General features: G+C 39.6%; 1 protein-coding gene across 2 annotated transcripts in view; it reads right to left on the bottom strand.

The window, feature by feature from the left end:
- CAST (calpastatin) overlaps nucleotides 1-17,707 on the bottom strand; it is a 112,429-nt gene that overhangs the window by 6,331 nt on the left and 88,391 nt on the right. For both annotated transcript variants that reach the window (XM_021710911.1, XM_008055041.2), the window contains 9 exons: nucleotides 14,197-14,298; nucleotides 13,612-13,695; nucleotides 11,176-11,226; nucleotides 10,938-11,009; nucleotides 7,113-7,211; nucleotides 4,031-4,135; nucleotides 3,227-3,319; nucleotides 1,898-1,942; nucleotides 1,093-1,185 (listed from right to left, as the gene is read on the bottom strand). In XM_021710911.1, the coding sequence (XP_021566586.1) occupies nucleotides 1,093-1,185; nucleotides 1,898-1,942; nucleotides 3,227-3,319; nucleotides 4,031-4,135; nucleotides 7,113-7,211; nucleotides 10,938-11,009; nucleotides 11,176-11,226; nucleotides 13,612-13,695; nucleotides 14,197-14,298 (744 nt within the window). The remainder of the gene's footprint in view (nucleotides 1-1,092; nucleotides 1,186-1,897; nucleotides 1,943-3,226; nucleotides 3,320-4,030; nucleotides 4,136-7,112; nucleotides 7,212-10,937; nucleotides 11,010-11,175; nucleotides 11,227-13,611; nucleotides 13,696-14,196; nucleotides 14,299-17,707) is intronic.

Raw genomic sequence — 17,707 nt, 5'->3', positions numbered from 1 at the left:
GGAGAGAGGGAGGGAGAGAGAGGGAGAGAAAGGGAGGGAGGGGGAACAATCAATGGGAGACAGGCTTCCAGCCTTGGCCAGGGCAGGGAGAAGAGGTTCAACAAGTTAAGTCTTCCTGAATGAGCAGATGCATGAGCTATGCCCTGCAGAGAGGGAGGAAGAGTCAACCAGCCCGGCTCAGCAGAAGAGGGAAGGAAATTCCAGAGGGCAAATGAGCAGGAGTCAGCCCATGGGAGTCGGGGGCTGCTCTCACTTTCAACTAGACATGTCCAGCTCATGTGGCCCAGGACTGCTATTATAGTAATGCGGTTCCACAAAATCTTTTAACATCATGTGTTTTTTTAGCATTCATTTTCTTCATGATCCCATATGTAGTTCTATATCTGCAGTTCACAATCTCATTTATGACATTACTTTTTGGCAGCATGTACATTTGTGAGCAGCTGTTTCCAGTTACAAAGCACACGAAGAGTAAAATTCAAACAAACATTTCTGGTGTGCAGCTTGAGAACTCACTAAGGTTGTGACCATTTCCATCGAACCAGACATTGATAGCTTAGTTTTACAAAAACCAGGTCAAATTTCCCACTAATATAATATTGTTCTCATTTTTCTAAACTTTATAATAAAAAATATAAAAAAAGAAGTTTTATCATGTATATACACTAACTATATATTATTTATGAGGCCCAAGGCAATTCCTCTTTACTTGATACAGCTCAGGGAAGCCAAACAGTTAGGCACCTCTGCTTCAATGAACAGAGACACAGCATTCTTGTAAAACCACACAATGCGGTATCCACAACCATGGCTATGGAAATTACAGACAAACATGGAAAACACATATGAAACATATGAAGCAACATTTTACAATTAAACTGTAAGTACAATGATGTAAAACATACATATGGAAAATGACAAAGGAAATATACCAAATAATCGTGTTTGTGGGGTGGAAGGATAGGCCTTTTTTCCTTTTCTCTCATTTCAGGTTCTCTTTTGGCATCACTTGATTCATTCTACAGTTTAAAAATTACACATATGCATGCACACACATATTTCAAAGAAAGTCAGTATGAAAAAGCGCAGTACCTTTGTTGTGTTCTGTGAGGTTTCTGTAGTTGAGGGGCAGTTGTCCAAATCTCCTGAGAGGGCATCAATGGGGTCCTGTTCATCTGCAGGTTTCTAAGACATGAACAAAAACAACCATCAAGAAAGAAGCACAAGACAAAATGAGAAGTGAGCATTTTCCCACATTACTTACAAACAAATATTTAAGAAAAAAAATGCTGAATTTTTTTTTTTTTTTGGAGTTGGAGTCTCACTCTGTCGCCCAGACTGGAGTGCAGTGGCCGCTCCCGGCCACCGCAGCCTCGACCTGCTGGGCTCCGATGATCCTTCTGCCTCAGCCTTCCGAGTAGCTGGAATTACAGGCATGTGCTACCACGCCTGGATGATTTTTTGATTTATTGTAGAGATGAGGTCTCGCTGCCCAGGCGGGTCTCGAACCCATGGGCTCAGGCAATCCACTCACCTCAGCCTCCCAAAGGCGCAGGATTACAGGCTGATTTTTTTAAAACCTAAAAATAATGTATTATAAAGGAGAGAGTAAAACATGAAAATCTTGATGACTATTTTATTCTACTCTTTGTTAGTATTGTCTGAGCCTCAGTCTTCTCACCTGAAAAATGGTACTGATTACCATGAAGAGTTGTTGTAAGGACTCAATGAGAAATCAAGAACAGAGACATACTTATATCACACTTTTATGCATGCCTTGGCACAATACCAAGCACAGGGGAGGCATTCAATATGTTTTAGTTTTTTAAAATGCAAAATAATGCTACAGCTAGAATAAAAACTTTGGTAAGTGGAAACATGCTACTATGGTATTTACCTTGGATTCCTTTGACTTCTTTGTAGGTGGCTTCACTGGTTTGTCCTTAAAAACAAGGCCAATTATTAGTTAAGCACAGATCTTTGTAAAGACGTACTTAGTATTTATAGAATGTTATCCAACGACTTGACTTGGAAAAAATGGAGTGTAGATTTGCAATACCTAATAGACCTGGGTCCCTACCATTTCTTCCCAGCTTTGCTTAATTACTACCCTTTCTAACCATTTCAATAGACTTTGGGGGGATATAAGAAAGAATCTGATCCTAGAAGTAAAAGAAACACTATTTAGAAACTTTCTGCCATTGTGTGTTATCATTTATACTTCTACTTAAAATGTTACACAAAGTTACTTGTGGTTTTATGCCCTATTTTCTGTAGCTCATCACACTTGGAAACTCATCAGGGATTTTCCTATCGTCAAAGGCAGGAATCTTGAATAATACATTTCCCAAAGAATACCAGCAGAGTGAGGTGATACTATTAAAGTGGGCAGGTGTCCAGCAGGAAGCAAAGTCATTATCTGGAGGAATACTGAACAGAAGGGAGGAGAATCGGATCCTGTAACAGGAGACCCTGACGCTGACAGCATTATTTAAACCAGGGAGTCATCTTATCCACCAAACGAATTGGTACAGAAAGAGAAGCATGTGATTTGGTTTTTTCTTGTTTTTATTTGATGAGCAGGCCTGGAAAGGATTATTTGTCATCTGGTTGGCTCCAAAGTAGGCACGAAATAGGAAAGGGGTGGGAGTCAGGGTGGGTCGACTTAGGAAAAATTGGCTTCCATGTAAGAGACAAAAGGTCAGGGACTTTTGGACAGAGAACAGGACTTGTGCTTGGGAATATCATTTTGCCTGTCTTCACTTTCAACAGTGCTGGTGGTGATTTGGAAGAAGAAAGGAAGATGCCAAGTGCCAGGTTTTAGAGTTGCCTTATTTATTTGCCCTATTAGTTATTCCAACACCAGCTTCTCCTCTGCTCTGCTTAAACAGAGCCTGCTTCTTTTGAAATCCCATCACCTTGTTCATTTTTATAGCCTTTTGTTGAAAAAAGAATCACAACTCTGGGATCATGCTTAAGTATTAGTGAGTGACTGAAGATTATTCAACCCTGTTTATACGGCAGAGTTCAGCATAGCAATATCAGATGATACTGGCTCAAATAAATACTTATAGGCTTGACAGCTTTGGGGGCACATTAAAAACATCCAGTCATGATACACTTTTATGCTATTATAAAAGAGTACAGCTTCTATTTATTTCAAGGGAGGTTCAAATTTAAATAGCTTTGTTGCATAAATCTGGTATAGGCATTTCCCTCAGTTTACCTGTCCATCACCATCCAGGAGGTGTCTGTATTCAGGTGGGATAGTGTCATCTCTCTCCCCAAGCTTGTCTCTGTGTTCAGCTTTAGCTTTTTCCTATAGACACCAAGCAGACATAATTAAGATTCATTTCCTCCTTCACTTAGAAAATACATTCTGAAGTGCAGCATTCAGCATTTGTTGTACTTTTATGAGGCAAAACATATGGTCTGTTTTTATTTTTTAAGCAACAGAACAACAACACTGATGACTTCAATAGACTATCAGTTGGTGAAAAATGTAAACCCATATGCTTCTATATGTCAATCCTTCTCTGAATTTTCTGTCTTTTAAATTGAGATGAATGATTAAAAATTATCCTCAGAAACCAAGATATAACCCAAGAGTATATAAGATAACTCTTTTTTTCTGTATGAGTTTTACTTTACAAATAATCAGGTCACTATACCTTAACCTTTAGAGAGGTAACATTTACAACTTTGTCTATTTGTAAGCAACTTCAAAGGACCATGATAATTGTTGACTTGAACGGACTGGACATATTGACGGTGTCACAGGTAAGGAAGCATCTGTTGTTGAGGAAGCCCCGGCCACCACCCAGCATCCCTTCCATGAGGCTCAGCTGGGTTTTTTGCCATGGATTCAGTGACCCTCTCCTCCAGTGAAGGACAGATTTATTTTTCTACACCAGAATTTTGTTTTAAAAACATAGGTTACGTTCACAGCAATATTTCAGGTAATAGTAGAATTAAGATCAAAGGATTAAAATATCACTCATTAATGGATTTCGTTTGTTTGTTTATTTACCTTTACTTTATCCTCCATTGGTTTATTCTCATCTGGGTCAGGCTGCCTTTGTCCTAAACTATCAGAGAGTTTATCCAAGGCATCATCAAGTTCTTTGTTACTCTGCTAAAAAGAAAATAATTCTGAATCAGTCACTGGTTAGCCCAACTGTATCGAGGCAAACCAGCCCAGAAACCCATCTTTTTAGGGAGGGATCTGTTTTCTTGGAAGAGAAAGACATCTGGAGGTGATTCAGAGTAGACAGGATCAGAGAAGACAAGACTAGGGCTGGAGACTGGGGAAGAGCAGAAGCATCTGTGAACCTAACAGGGTTGAAGGTCCAGCACCTCCCCCCACTCTACCCATCTCCTGGCCAAGATCCCACCAGCTTAAGGAGGCCTTGGTCAGAGGTCACATCCCAGCAGGTGACCTAGAGGTCACCTAGAGGGTCCAAAAGCAAATGAACCTGTCACTTGCCTTCAAAATGAATATGAAAACAATGTCCACTGATGTTACATTATCAGATGGTTAACAAGCAGGAATTTTCAATAGAGAGTGTTTCTTTAGTTTGATGGGTACACTCTAAGACCAGATCCTCAAGGTTCCATCTCACAAAGTACAGCATGACCAAATGTGAGTTGGAGGAAGCCATGGGGCCTGGCTCTGACATCCCAATACTTCCCAGAGCACAAAACCCCAGAGACAATCTGGTATCATGAGAGTGGAAGGGACTTCTCGGCCACACTGGCAACAAGGAACTTCAAAAAACTTGAGAATTTCTAAACTGGTGTGGAATCTCTTCCTTCGCCTTCAGGAAGTTCAAGGAAGTTAAACTGCAGAAATGAATAGGAGCTGGTGTTCTAGTGGTAAAAAAAAATTGGCCACTAGAACAACATTAGGGTAACTAAAATAGCTTATTTCCTCTAACATTTATTTACTATATGATTCAGGTAAGTTATTTAAGCCTCTGACCCTCATTTCCTTTGCTCTGAATTGTGAATAACAATAATACCCATACTCCTAAGTCTCTGAGAGGACTAAATAATTGAAAAGGCATTTAAAACAGTACTTTATGTCAGCACTCAGTAAATTACACATTACTGCTACTATTATAGTGAAATCCTAAGAAGTTTCTTTAAAAATATTTTTCAACACAGTGCATTCAAAATGCTGTCTTCTAGCTCTATATGAATTCAATTCAAAATGTGTTTGATATCTGCATTGTCCAAGAATCATGCTGGGCTCTGTCCTAAATTGTTTAGAAATTTCCAGTTGATTGTCAAAGTGTTTTTATATACATTATCCAGTTTCATTTGACTCCCACAATGGTCTGGGATTTGTTTGGAGACAGAAAACAAGTTCAGGGAAGCTAAGTCAGTTGATGCTTGAAAACAAATTGTTAAAAAATGAATGGAACCCAGGTCTTGAGATTGACAACATACAAAGCTTTTCCCTGTCACATTCAGGCATATCCATGATCTTCCATTTTCTTCTAAAGTAGCTTCTCCTGATGGGGTGATTTTATTATATCGCTCTTTGAAAATATGTTTTAAGATGCTGTCAGGCCAGGCACAGTGGCTCATGCATACAATCCCAGTACTTTGGGAGGCCAAGGCCAGAGAACTGCTTGAGCCCAGGAATTCAAGACCAGTCTGGGCAACATAGAGACCTTGTTTATTCAAAAGAAAAAAAAAATTAGCTAGGTGTGGTAGCACATGCCTGCAGTCCCAGCTACTTGGGAGGCTGAGCTGGAAGGATCACCTGAGCCCAGGAGGCAGAGGCTGCATTGAGCCATGTTCGTGTCACTGCACTCCAGCCTGGTGACAGAGAGCCCAACTCAAAAACAAAAAAATTCTCATGAATTTTGATGGCTGACTTTTTGATTCCCAGGTGCCTTTATCTGAATAAAACTCTATACATAGTTTTAGTGATATCTTCAAATAAAATATTAACTAAAACAAGACTCTGATGGGAAATGTGTTGAGAGAAGTGTCATTTTAAAATCTACTTGTTACAGGCAAAAAGGCTTTTGATTGCTAATGCTTACCAATAACCACAATTAGGCAAAACCCCTGGCCTGACTATGAAGAACTGAAGTAGAAACAGCAGCCTGGGTTATTTATGATGCTTCCTTTCTGCTGCATGGGGACTTTGGTCACTGTAGGTATGTTTACACACACACACAGCATTTTACTGGTTTTAAGTGCTTTATGAGAGTCCAGGATTATAGCTGCTAATGGTGTTGCTACTCACAGCCCGGTCTGGGCTTTGTCATCTGTGCCTCTGGATATTTTCAGACGATCCTGAGGCTGACCCAACAGGATGAAAATCCATCAGAATCCCAGACTACAGCATGAAGCAAGCTTTGATGCTACATCAAAAGGAATAGAAGCATAGCTGACTTCACTCGGGCTACAAAACGAGGCACTGCTCTTAACCACAGGAGGTGGGATCTGGCTTAGGGCGATTCCTTTATCTTTGATGTGTTGTGGTCTCCTCGATAATGTATAATTTGGTACCACACAGGTAATTAATCAAGGGAGTCTGGAAAAGCATTGGTCGTGCAGACTTGCCTCAGAACATGTAAATTATTAAAATACTGATGCTGAGGTTTTTCTATTGCCAGTATGAAAATGACACATTTTTACTGAGGTGAATGGGAGGAAAACAATGCTATTCCATGAAACGTCTGTAAAGTTTTTGTTTGGAGACACTCAAACACAATAATTCCATAAAATAAACTTCAGGTTAAATAATGGGTAGTAAAATACAGCAAGTATCAGGAAAAATATAAAGGCGAAAATCAATCATTCAAAATGCTAAAGAATTTTTTAAATCCAGCAATTTGAATATAGAAACAATGCACATGATTGTACTTTCAATTTTAACAGAGCAACAATCTACAACAAATACTTTCAGATATATTGTTTCATTTAATCATTTCAGAGTTATTCTCTGTCATCTCCCCAAATCATCAGTTTCAGCTGTTTTGAAACAGAAGGTACCTGATCTTCCTAATAATTTGCTCAGAACAGATGCCTTATTTTCTTTCTTGTTGCTGCAAAAACAAATGTTTATCTCCCAAATAAGATTTGTTGCTTACCGGAGTGTCAGGGGGTGGGGCTCCAGCGTGGGTAGTTGAAGCTGGGGTTTGCGAAACTACTTCAGAGATGGCAGCAGAAAGTTTAGCCTCTTCAAATTTCTTTTATCAAAAAAAAAATTTTTATCAGTAACATGTTGTATATAGAATCATGCCCACGGTGTCATCACTTAAATACAACTCTTAAGATAGTTTTCTGGGTGCTTATTCTCTTGATCCAAACAGACTCACAGTAACTTAAGATCGTAAAAGCAATTTTTAAAACCAATTTTAAGGCCAGGCTCAGTGGCTCAGCCTGTAATCCCAGCACTTTGAAGGCTGCGGGTTCGAGACCAGCATGGACAACTTGGTGAGATCTCGTTTCTACAATAAAATAAAAAATTAGGTGTGGTAGCATGTTCCTATATTTCCGGCTGCTTGGAAAGCTGAAGCAGAAGGATCGCTGGAACACAGCAGGTCGATGCTGGGGTGGCCATGAGTGTGTAACTGTACTCCAGCCTGGGCAATAGAATGAGACTCCAATTCAGAAAAAAAAAAAAAAAAAAAACACAACCAAACAAAAAAGAATGAATTTTAGGTTCAAGGGGTAGAAGTGCATATTGGTTATATGGGCATATTGTATACTGGTGGGGATTGGATTTGGGCAGCCCCATTCCCCAGAAATTGAACACTGTACTTGATGTTAAAAGCAATTTTTATTCTACTTCCTTCTCTTATTTTTTTGAATCAGGGTCTCACTCTGTCACCTAGGCTAGAGTGCTGTGGCATAATTGCAGCTCGTTGCAGCCTGAGTGAATGCCTATGATAATAGCAAATAATTACTTAAATAATTTATTATATTTTATGTTAGTAATTTTTACACTTACAGATTATTTTATTAATTTAAGAGGTGGGGTTCTTCCTATGTCGCCCAGGCTTATCTCAAACTCCTGGCTGCAAGCAGTCCTCCTACCTCAACCTCCAGAGTACCTGGGATTAAAGGCATTAGCCACCACACCCAGCTCTACAGATTTAACTAACTTCAGTTAATATTGTTGCATTCATCAAGTTTTAAGATTAGCACCATAATTACCTAGAGAAGCAACTATGTAGGAAACCATCTTGTTCACAACATACTTATGCCACATGAGAACTGAGTATTAAGCATGTAGTCCTTTGTACTCAAGATGTCCCTCCGAGGGGACATTACAAATCTAGCAAACCACTCAGATATCCTTTCTCAGGGGACATAAAGAGATTGCTGGTGATTATACAGGACAAACTTATACCAGCATAAATTTTTCAAAAAAAATGTATGTTTCCTTGAAGTTTTCCATTCAAACTGCATGAAAAAGCAAATATAGAGATAGAACATACACTGAGATATACATTCAAAAATAAAGCTGGTCAGGCTTGGTAGCTCAGCCTGTAATCCCAGCACTTTGGGAGACAGAGGTGAGTAGATTGCCTGTACCCGTGGGTTCAAGACCAGCCCGGGCAACTTGGCAAGACCTCATCTTTACAATAAACAATGCCCCACGCTGCTATTTCCATTCCCTGCTACTTTGTTTTCGGTGGCTACTTTATTATGGCCTTTAGAAATTTAAATGTAAAATTTGACTTTTGACTTATCAAGTCTCTCTTTTTCTCTATTATTAATGAAGGTGTTTATGACAAATGTATCTCACAAATACTGCTCTGGCTACTTCTCAAAGATATTTATTTGTAATATCTTATCTCTGATTTTTAGAATAGTCTATTTGGAATTTGATTTCAGTATTATTAGGGGAATTTTTTAAGTGTTTCTTTTAAAAACATTTCTGTAGTGACAGAATCTTGTTATGTTGCCCAGGCTGATCTCAAACTCCTGGCCTCAAGCAATCCTCCCACCTTGGTCCCACACAAAGTATTGGGATTACAGGTGTAAGCTACCATGTCCTGCCTAAAGGTTTCTTTTTAATAGAATTTCTGTTCTATTTTATTATGATCAAAGAGCATATGTACAGCAGTTACTCTTTTATATTTGAACATTATGAGTCAGTGTATGATACTTTCTCCCCAAAGTACTTGGTACTTTCCCACAAATAATTTTCCAAGTTTGACTATTTGATCCTTATGATAATTGGTTACTTCTACTTTATTCACTACATTGACACTAACAATCTGTTTCCTTTGCTTGATTGTTAATTGTCTAAGAGCTAGTTTTTTTTTTTTTTAATGGTTGTTTTATCCAAAAATTGCACCACTATACACCTTTGGGCAGGGCAGGGAAGGCATATAAATTTATCATTCTTTTTCCAAATCTTTAAATTTCCTTAAACCCCCCCCCCCCTTTATTATTGAAATAATAATAATGACAGTCAGGATGTGGAAGAAAATAAAGTCCTGTTCATCACAAAATTGTTCCCATGTTCTGTACCACAATCATGATATGATTCCATGCTCCTAGGATACTATCACTTTGTTTTCTCTATATTTCACAGGTTCTAGATCAGGGCTGGAGTGCTTCTCCATGATATGGTCTATTTGTATGGAGCAGGAGAGAAGGCCTGGGATGGGGTGACTGAATAGCCTGGTGTTCTTACAGGGGTGGGGAGTATGTTCTGGCTAGTATGCCCTTCTTTGAAGGGTTTATTCCTTCAGGAAATTCCAAGGATTCATTATTTCTTCCAGTTGTCACTCATTCTGTCTATCTCCTAACTGAGATAAATGTTTTCCATGTCGTTGTCCACATAGGAACCTGTTAATCTGTTTTCCAACTGACTGCCAACAATGTATCCAGTGGTTTAATAACTGGGTTCTCTGTAAATAGATAACTCAGACCCCATCAGAAAAGGTTCTGTAGTTATTTAAGTTTAAGAACTCTAACAGATTTACAGTATATATTTGTGACATAGTTTGAATGTCTGTCCCCTCCAAATCTCATGTGAGAGGTGGAGCCTAGTGGAAGGTGTTTAGGTCATGTGGACAGATCCCTTAAACAGTGAGTTCTCACTCTATTAGTTCATGCAAAAGTTGGTTGTTTAAGAGAGGTTGGCACCTACCTCCTCCTCCCTCTTGCTTCCTTTCTCGCCATGTGACATGCCAGCTCTGCCTTCTGCCATGACGGCAAGCTTCTTGAGACCTCATCAGAAGCCCAGAAGATGCTAGTGCCATGTAGAACCATGAGCCAAATAAATTTTTTTTTTTTTTTTTTACTCTGTCACCCAATCTGGAGTGCATTGGCATGTTCACCACCACCACAGCCTCAATCTTTTGGGCTCAGGTGATCATTTCACCTCACCCTTCCAAGTAGCTGGAACTACAGACACACCACCACAGCCGGCTAACCTTTTTTTTTTTTTTTAATAAATTATGCAGCCCCAGGTATTCCCTTATAGCAATGCAAAACAAATGAATACAATTTGCATATAAAAAGTCATGAAAATCCTAGAGAAACCTGTTTAACATTACCCAACATTGTCCAAACTCTTCTAGTAACAGAATCTCTTTGAGGGATTATCTATTCCACAAGGAGCTAAGTTTCCTTAAGGAGGCAACTTGGGAAATGAAAAATTGTAGAAACAACAGGTAAAGGTTGTCTGAGAAGTAATTTTGGATAAACTCAAATATAATCCTTTTTTACTAGGGATATAGTACATGCCAATTGGTTCAATTAAACTGCCAAAAACATCCACTGTGTTGGGATAATATTTCATGGTGCAACACATTTCTGATGGCTACAGTGGGTCGAGAGCCACTACTTTTTATAATTGTTTCCTCAGTTCCCAAGTCAGATTTCAAGTCACAAGTTTCCATTTATCTCTGCCACCATAAAGTAAGAAATAAAACCAAGAGTTTCAGACTTACAAGAGATGAAGTGTTTGGGGCACCAGAGAAGTCCTCAGACAAAGCATCGAGAAGGAAGTCTTCATTCATGGGCTGTAAGAACCAGGAAATGTATCAATAGACAACACTGTCATTGTCTCTCTTCAACAGAATGTCACTATTTACATGGTGATCAACTAAGAGGAAAACCAAGTCCTTCCTGAATTAACAATCAGGTTCAATGGGAAAGAGATTTACTCAGAGAAATTGGTTTGCTTACTGGAAGCTGTTCCTTAGACTCTTTCGGCAGGAGTGGTTTTCCATCTTTATCCTATTTAGAGGGAAAGACACAGCATGAGTCATTTCACACTTATCCCAAGATGAGACCCTGTAAATATTATGAAGATCCTACAGGTTATACCTGCTGTTGTACATTCCAAATAAGATTCATCATTTCAGGAAACAGATTCTCTCACCAGAGAATATGCTCTAATTAGTTCATGACAACAAACAGTGAGCTTACAAGCAGCACCAGGCATTCCTGAGGCACAGGGGCTACATACTGGATTAGGAAGAGCTTGTGACTTCAGAACCTGGGGACTAGTGCAGCTGGGGAACATGTGTCAGTACAGTGTGGCACGTGGTGGGGCTTATGGTGGGCTTTGCACGGGTTGCTTGGAAAATGCTGGTTAACTTTGTAAGCCACACATCCCACTGACAAGGATAAGAACCAAGCCCTGATCTACATACTGGAATGCAACAGAAAACAACAAGACAGAGTCTCTGCCCTCAGGGAGTTTACCTTGTGGGTGAGATGCTCTGAAACATATAGCACAGATTATATCGAGCTTAAAATGTCCCCAAAGTGCCACATTTGAGTAACAGAACCGTATCGATAAAGCACTTGGGGCTATTTAGTAAGAGGAGAGCCATAAAATTAATAGTAAAGTCCATTTATCCACATAAATGAAAATAAATAAGTACAAAGATATGTTCATGTATATGTAAATATATGAATATTTCTCAAGAAACTGGTTAGGGATGGTTTTTACTTGCTTGTTTTAATTTAAACGTGAAGTACAGTGGTTTAGAGGTTCAGGCTGAGTATCCCCAATCTGAAAATAGGAAATCCCAAAATGCTTCTAAACTTGAAACTTTTTGAGTGCTGACATCATGCTCAAAGGAAATGCTCAATGGAGAATTTCAAATCTGATGATTAGGGCTGCTCAGCAGGTATAATGCAAATATTCCAAAATGAAAACAAATTCAAAATCAAACATTTCTAGTCCTAAGCATTTCAGAAAAAAGATACTCAGAACCTGTATTACCTGCTTCCCACATGACCGCATAAACTCATATCCCAGCCCCTTCCATCTCCCCTGCATTCACTTGTCTCTTCTGGGCATTTTTTAATATGAGGGAAAGCTAAACTCTCCAACCTAAGCTTGTCCTCCACCTTCCCTTAGCTGCAGAGGCAGCAAATTCTCCAGGTGATACTTGGGTCCCTGAGGGCACCTTTGCTCCACACTCAAATGAAAATCAGCTTTCTATCACTTTGTCACCATGTGTGTGGAAGAGAAAGCTTGTGGTCTGCCCTTAGGAAGCTGAATCTCACTGAAGAGGCCTGACATGGGCACACAGTTGATGAACAACATCACAGAACTTAAACAAAGGATGAAGTTAGCACCTGGAAATGCTGTGAAGCAACAGATAACTAACACTGTGTGAGGCAAGTTCAGGGGAAGATGAAACTAACTCAGAATGATGGGGTTAGGGAAAGCTAATCACCTGCTGTCTTAAATACACCTACTAAAATTCAGCAAAGGGAGAGAGAAGAAGTCATCTACTATAGAGAGTGACTTGTACTTGTCCAGTATCTACTGAATGGACAGTCGGTAGACACAGAACAAATGGCCCTTAAGATACTCTCTAACAACTTTGCAAAGCAACACAAGCAAGCCCCAGTTCATAGCAATGCCACGGTCTCAAATGAGTTGCAAAATGCAGAGAGGAAGCCGAATAAAGGTATCCACAATAATAAATATTCAATCTAGGAAAGTGTACCATAGTTATGTTTGTCAAATAACTGGACTAGTATGTATGGATGGGTGAGGAGTATGGCTATGATTTTCTGGAATTGTGAAGGAAGTTTGAGAGCATATTCTTTTAAACAGAGGTATGGTATGAAGATGACTGACACCTGTTCAACTGTCCTGCTTGTATAAGTGATTGCACTTGAACCACAAAATTTGTAATGGGGCCTTCTCTTCCATCACTTATTTGATACAATCTTTACTTTCAAAATAAAGGAAATGGGCCACTTATCCTTTAATCAATGTTAAACAGGCTCTCTTCTTTTTCCAATGAATATTTAAGAGTTGCACATTTTCCCTCAGAAAATAACTGTTCCTCATTTTAGTTTATCTATCTACATGAGGTTTTTTATATTTCTGTATTGTAACAAAACACATGTTAGGAGTGAAACATTAGATAGTTCAGACATTAGGTTTCTTTTGCTTAAGGGAGAATTGAAAGGGCAGTTAGGAATATTCTAGCTTTATATCTGGTGTTCTAGCATGATTATTAGTGGACTAATACTATTTGGTATGGAAAATTTTAAGAAACAAGATCTTAAATTCCAGCTCTGTTCCCATGTCCTGTCTTTATATATATGAAGTTTCATATAAATTGAAAGAAAATATTCCAGCTCGGTTACCTTAACCTCTTCTAATCTATAATCCAGAGGAATTGTTTCTTCTTTTTCACCAAGTTTTTCACGGTCTTCTTCTTTGGCCTTTTCCTGAATAAAAATTATACCGTTTTCATTGTTAATGTGTCTTCCCCCCCTCATAAAACGGATGCCTAAGTGACTAACTTTGAGGTAAACAAATCTATCATTAGGTTAGGATGTTCATATAGCCATATGCTTAGAAGTCCTGCTGCAAATTAATCTAGCAGGCCGAGACAGCACCACAGAGCCTGCTGGACTAAAAGGTGGCTGTGAGGAGCAGCAGGAGGCTGCCATGTCTCCCCCTGGGTCTTACCTCTGTCCACCAGCACAATTGTTGTGCAGGTGGGCAGAGGTGAGACCCAGAGACTTCTGGCCTGTATACACTATCCATTCTTGTGGAGGTGAAACACTGGTGCTTAACTCAGGCTTACTAATTAAATAGAATATGCACAACAATGGAGAAAGCCAGCCGATCATGTCTGGTGGGAAAGTTTTTAAAAATCACTAATTTATTTACAGGCGGAGGTATCAACGATAGGTATTTTCTAGAAGCATCTGAGAGGCCAGTACCTTGACTTGATCCATCACAGGTTTTCCGTCTTCTGGATCTGCTTCCTTTTTTCCCAGGCTATCTGCCAAGGCTTCTACGGCATCATCTGGCACTGTGCCCTTCTAAAAGTGCATTGAGTGGACAGACTAAGTGCTTGGTTCATCACTCCTTTGAAAACATTCTATCAAACAATTATTTTGTAGATAAGACATGCATGTCATCTTTTAATCATTGGAGTTACCCATTAACTTTGAATCTATTTTTATTTTTTTATTTTTTTGAGTTGGAGTCTCACTCTGTGGCCCAGATTGGAGTGCGGTGGCCGAGCTCGACCTGCTGGGTTCCGGCGATCCTTCTGCCTCAGCCAACTACAGGCGTGCGCTACCATGCCCGGCTAATTTTTTATTTATTGTAGAGATGAGGTCTTGCCAAGTTGCCCAGGTGGTTATTGAACCCACAGGCTCAGCCAATCCACTCACCTCAGCCTCCCAAAGGTGCGGGATTATAGGCTGAGCCACCGAGCCCAGCTTAACTTTGAATCTATATGTAAAAAACTTAAATGTTAAAAAGTAGAGTGAGTTTCTTCTATCAAACAGTAAGTATGTGCAACTTATAAGTTGACCCTGAGAGACTTATAAGGTCTAGCCTAGAGTTCTGGTTTAGAAAGAACTCTATAGGCAATAGGTTGAGGTCTACCACAGAGGAGATGGATGTCAAGGAAGGAAGAAAAATGGGATCTTTCTGTATAGGTGGCACAAAAAGGATTTTCAGAAAGATCAAAGGAAGACTTTCTTCTCCATTTACTGTCAGACGGCCTGGCCTGTCTTGGAGGAGGAAGTTTAGGTTTAGTCTCCACTGAGGCATAGAAGTGTGCTTTTCCTGATGGAAGTGAATTTGGGGCTGGTTCAGGTGACTCTGCCTGTGGCCAGCTAAACAGAGTGGCAAATGAGGACTGTCTATCTGTAGTTCAGTTGTTCAAAATGAAATGTGCTCCTTCATGATGCAATAACCTCTTTAAATTGAAAATGAAACTGGATGAACCTAGCACATAAATGATATAAAAGGAAAATAAATCATGTCTGGACTAAGAGGTAGGACTAGTAATGGCATTCTCAAACGACAGGTCATGATCTGTACATCAGTGGCTCATAAAATAAGTTTCATCGCTTATGGCCAGGACTTTTTTTAAGTAAAAAGAATAGAATAGAAGACAGAATGCATCATACATAAAAGAGATAAGTACTATTCTTTAAACTGTTGTTTCCATTGTGTAGGTACTGGGTTACAATGGCAATGAATTTCCTACTGTTGCTCTTGGTCAAACAAAAGTGTGAAAGCCCTTGTATTAAACAGTTTCAGTTTCACCTTCTTATAAAAATCTCTGGCTAGGTGCTATGGCTCACGTCTGTAATCCCAGCACTTTAGAAGGCTGAGGCGGGAATATTGTTTGGGGACAAGAGCCAGCCTGGGTAATATAGTGAGACCCTATCTCTACAAAAAACAACTTAAAAAAATTAACCAGGCATGATGGCACATGCCTGTAGTTTTAGCTACTCAGGGGGCTGAGGTAGAAGGATGCCTTGAGCCCAGGAGTTTGAAGCTGCAGTGAGCTATGATAGCACCACTGTGTTCCAGTCTGGGCAACAGAATGAGATCCTAACTCTCAAAACAAAACAAAATATTGCCCTCACATTTACTATATATTGGAATTTTAGAGTAAAAATTAATTTCTGTTGTATTTATCTTGGTCATCACCTAAAGTAAGAAAAATTGTTATTCTGCTAAGCAGCAATGCAAAAGGAAAGATAACTAAGAAAGCAATTTATTGCCACCTGGTGGCTGACTACTGCATAGATTTTTATTCCCAGGAGCTACAAAAAAAACTCCTGATGTTTTTAACCTGTTTGGGATTAAACCTAAATTAAGTATTAAAACTGGTACCCAAGATTTATTCAAATAATCTGAGTTGCCACCGAATTCAAGATACCTGTTCACACTTTAATTCCATTTTTGCATACTCTCTGCTGTAGAATCTTTGGAAATCACTGCTTCCCAAGGCTGTATGTACCCTTTGAAAACCTCTGGCTTTAGAAATTACTGAAACAGAGTTAAAGAAGCCCTAGGAAAAGCAGTCATTTTAAGAACTAAGGAAAATAGGAACAGGATAAAGAACTAAAACAACTATTTCTGTAGTATTTAGAGTTAAATTCAGAACTAGGACTCAGGTCTCTGGGTTTCCCCAATAAACTTTCCTTTTGTACACAAGAGAACCATCCAGGGCACACATTTGTCTTCTTCCTCGGGTCTGTTTTCCTTTACTAATGTTCATGCCTTTCTGGAGTCCTCTGACCTTTATCACATGCACAGCTATGCCTTTCTGGCTTTCCATGGGTGTTACAATCCCTGTAATGCCAACTGCCTTGGTGACAGTAACCCTGGCAACCGTGGCCTAAGTTAGTAGGGTAAAGGCCTAGAGAAGGGGAAAACAAGAACTCTTTGAGGGCACCCACTAAAAATCCAATGCTCAACTCTGCAGTCAGGGTATAGAGTTGGAAAGGAACTAACTAAGCTCTTTAAAGGCCTGGAAGTCACCCTTGGCCAATGAGGTAGATAGCACTGGGTTTGCTCACAGGAGTTCTGCTCTGGAATATTGGCTATTGTCTTTTTTATTCTAATCATTTTTTATTCTAATCACTGGCTATTGTCTTTTTTATTCTAATCATTGTCTTTTTTATTCTAATCTCTTTTCCTGCTTTCTTCGCTGGACTCTTTCTAGATTTCCGCCTCCTCTCTTGTTCTTTACCACTGTGGCCTGGCACCCATAATGTAAAAGTTTCTGGAGAGTGCCCTAAAACCTCAACAAAAACGGGAGGGGGATTCTCAAGTTCTGCCAAAGGCAGGAAGAAGGCTGGGACTCAGGAAATTTTCAGGTGGCACTAACGACTTCCCCGGCAGGAGGCAGCCATTTCACAGCATCCTTGTGCTGTGACACTTGTGCTATGGCTTCTTCAAAGCCCCCTCTTCCCAAGTGCACCAAGTGCTTGGCATTTCTGTGCTGGCCTGTCCTTGGCTCACAGTCTTCCTGGAAAATGGTGCTTTTTCCAATTCTCAGTGAAATCCTGCCTCCACCTGCAAGCCTTTCCTAATTTTTCCTGGTAAGGGATCCTTTACTGATGTTCCCCCTGCCATTTTCCCACATGGGAATGATCAAATTGTACTTGTAAGTTTGAGATCTTGCCCATATATACTCTAGGCTTGAAGGTAGCTAAAAGCAGGGGCCATATCTTTCATCTCAGCCGAGGCTCTGGAATCTTAAACAGGTCACTCAAGGTCAGCTCAAAGCCTCATTTCCCTCAACTTTAACAGGAAGATGATCAGAACAGACGTCACACAGTGTCCTTGTGAAAATTTAATGACACAACATTGCAAATCTTCTAGAACAATGGCATTGCAAATGACAAAGTTAGCTATTCAGAGTGCAGATTTTACGAAGTCTGTAGTAATGAAATACATCTCCATCAGATGTTACTC

This window comes from Carlito syrichta, unplaced genomic scaffold (assembly GCF_000164805.1).
Source record: "Carlito syrichta isolate Samal-C Ts95f unplaced genomic scaffold, Tarsius_syrichta-2.0.1 Scaffold301643, whole genome shotgun sequence".
Lineage (NCBI taxonomy): Eukaryota > Metazoa > Chordata > Mammalia > Primates > Tarsiidae > Carlito > Carlito syrichta.
Note: the sequence above shows the minus strand (reverse complement) of the source record. Positions and strands in the feature narration are given on the sequence as shown.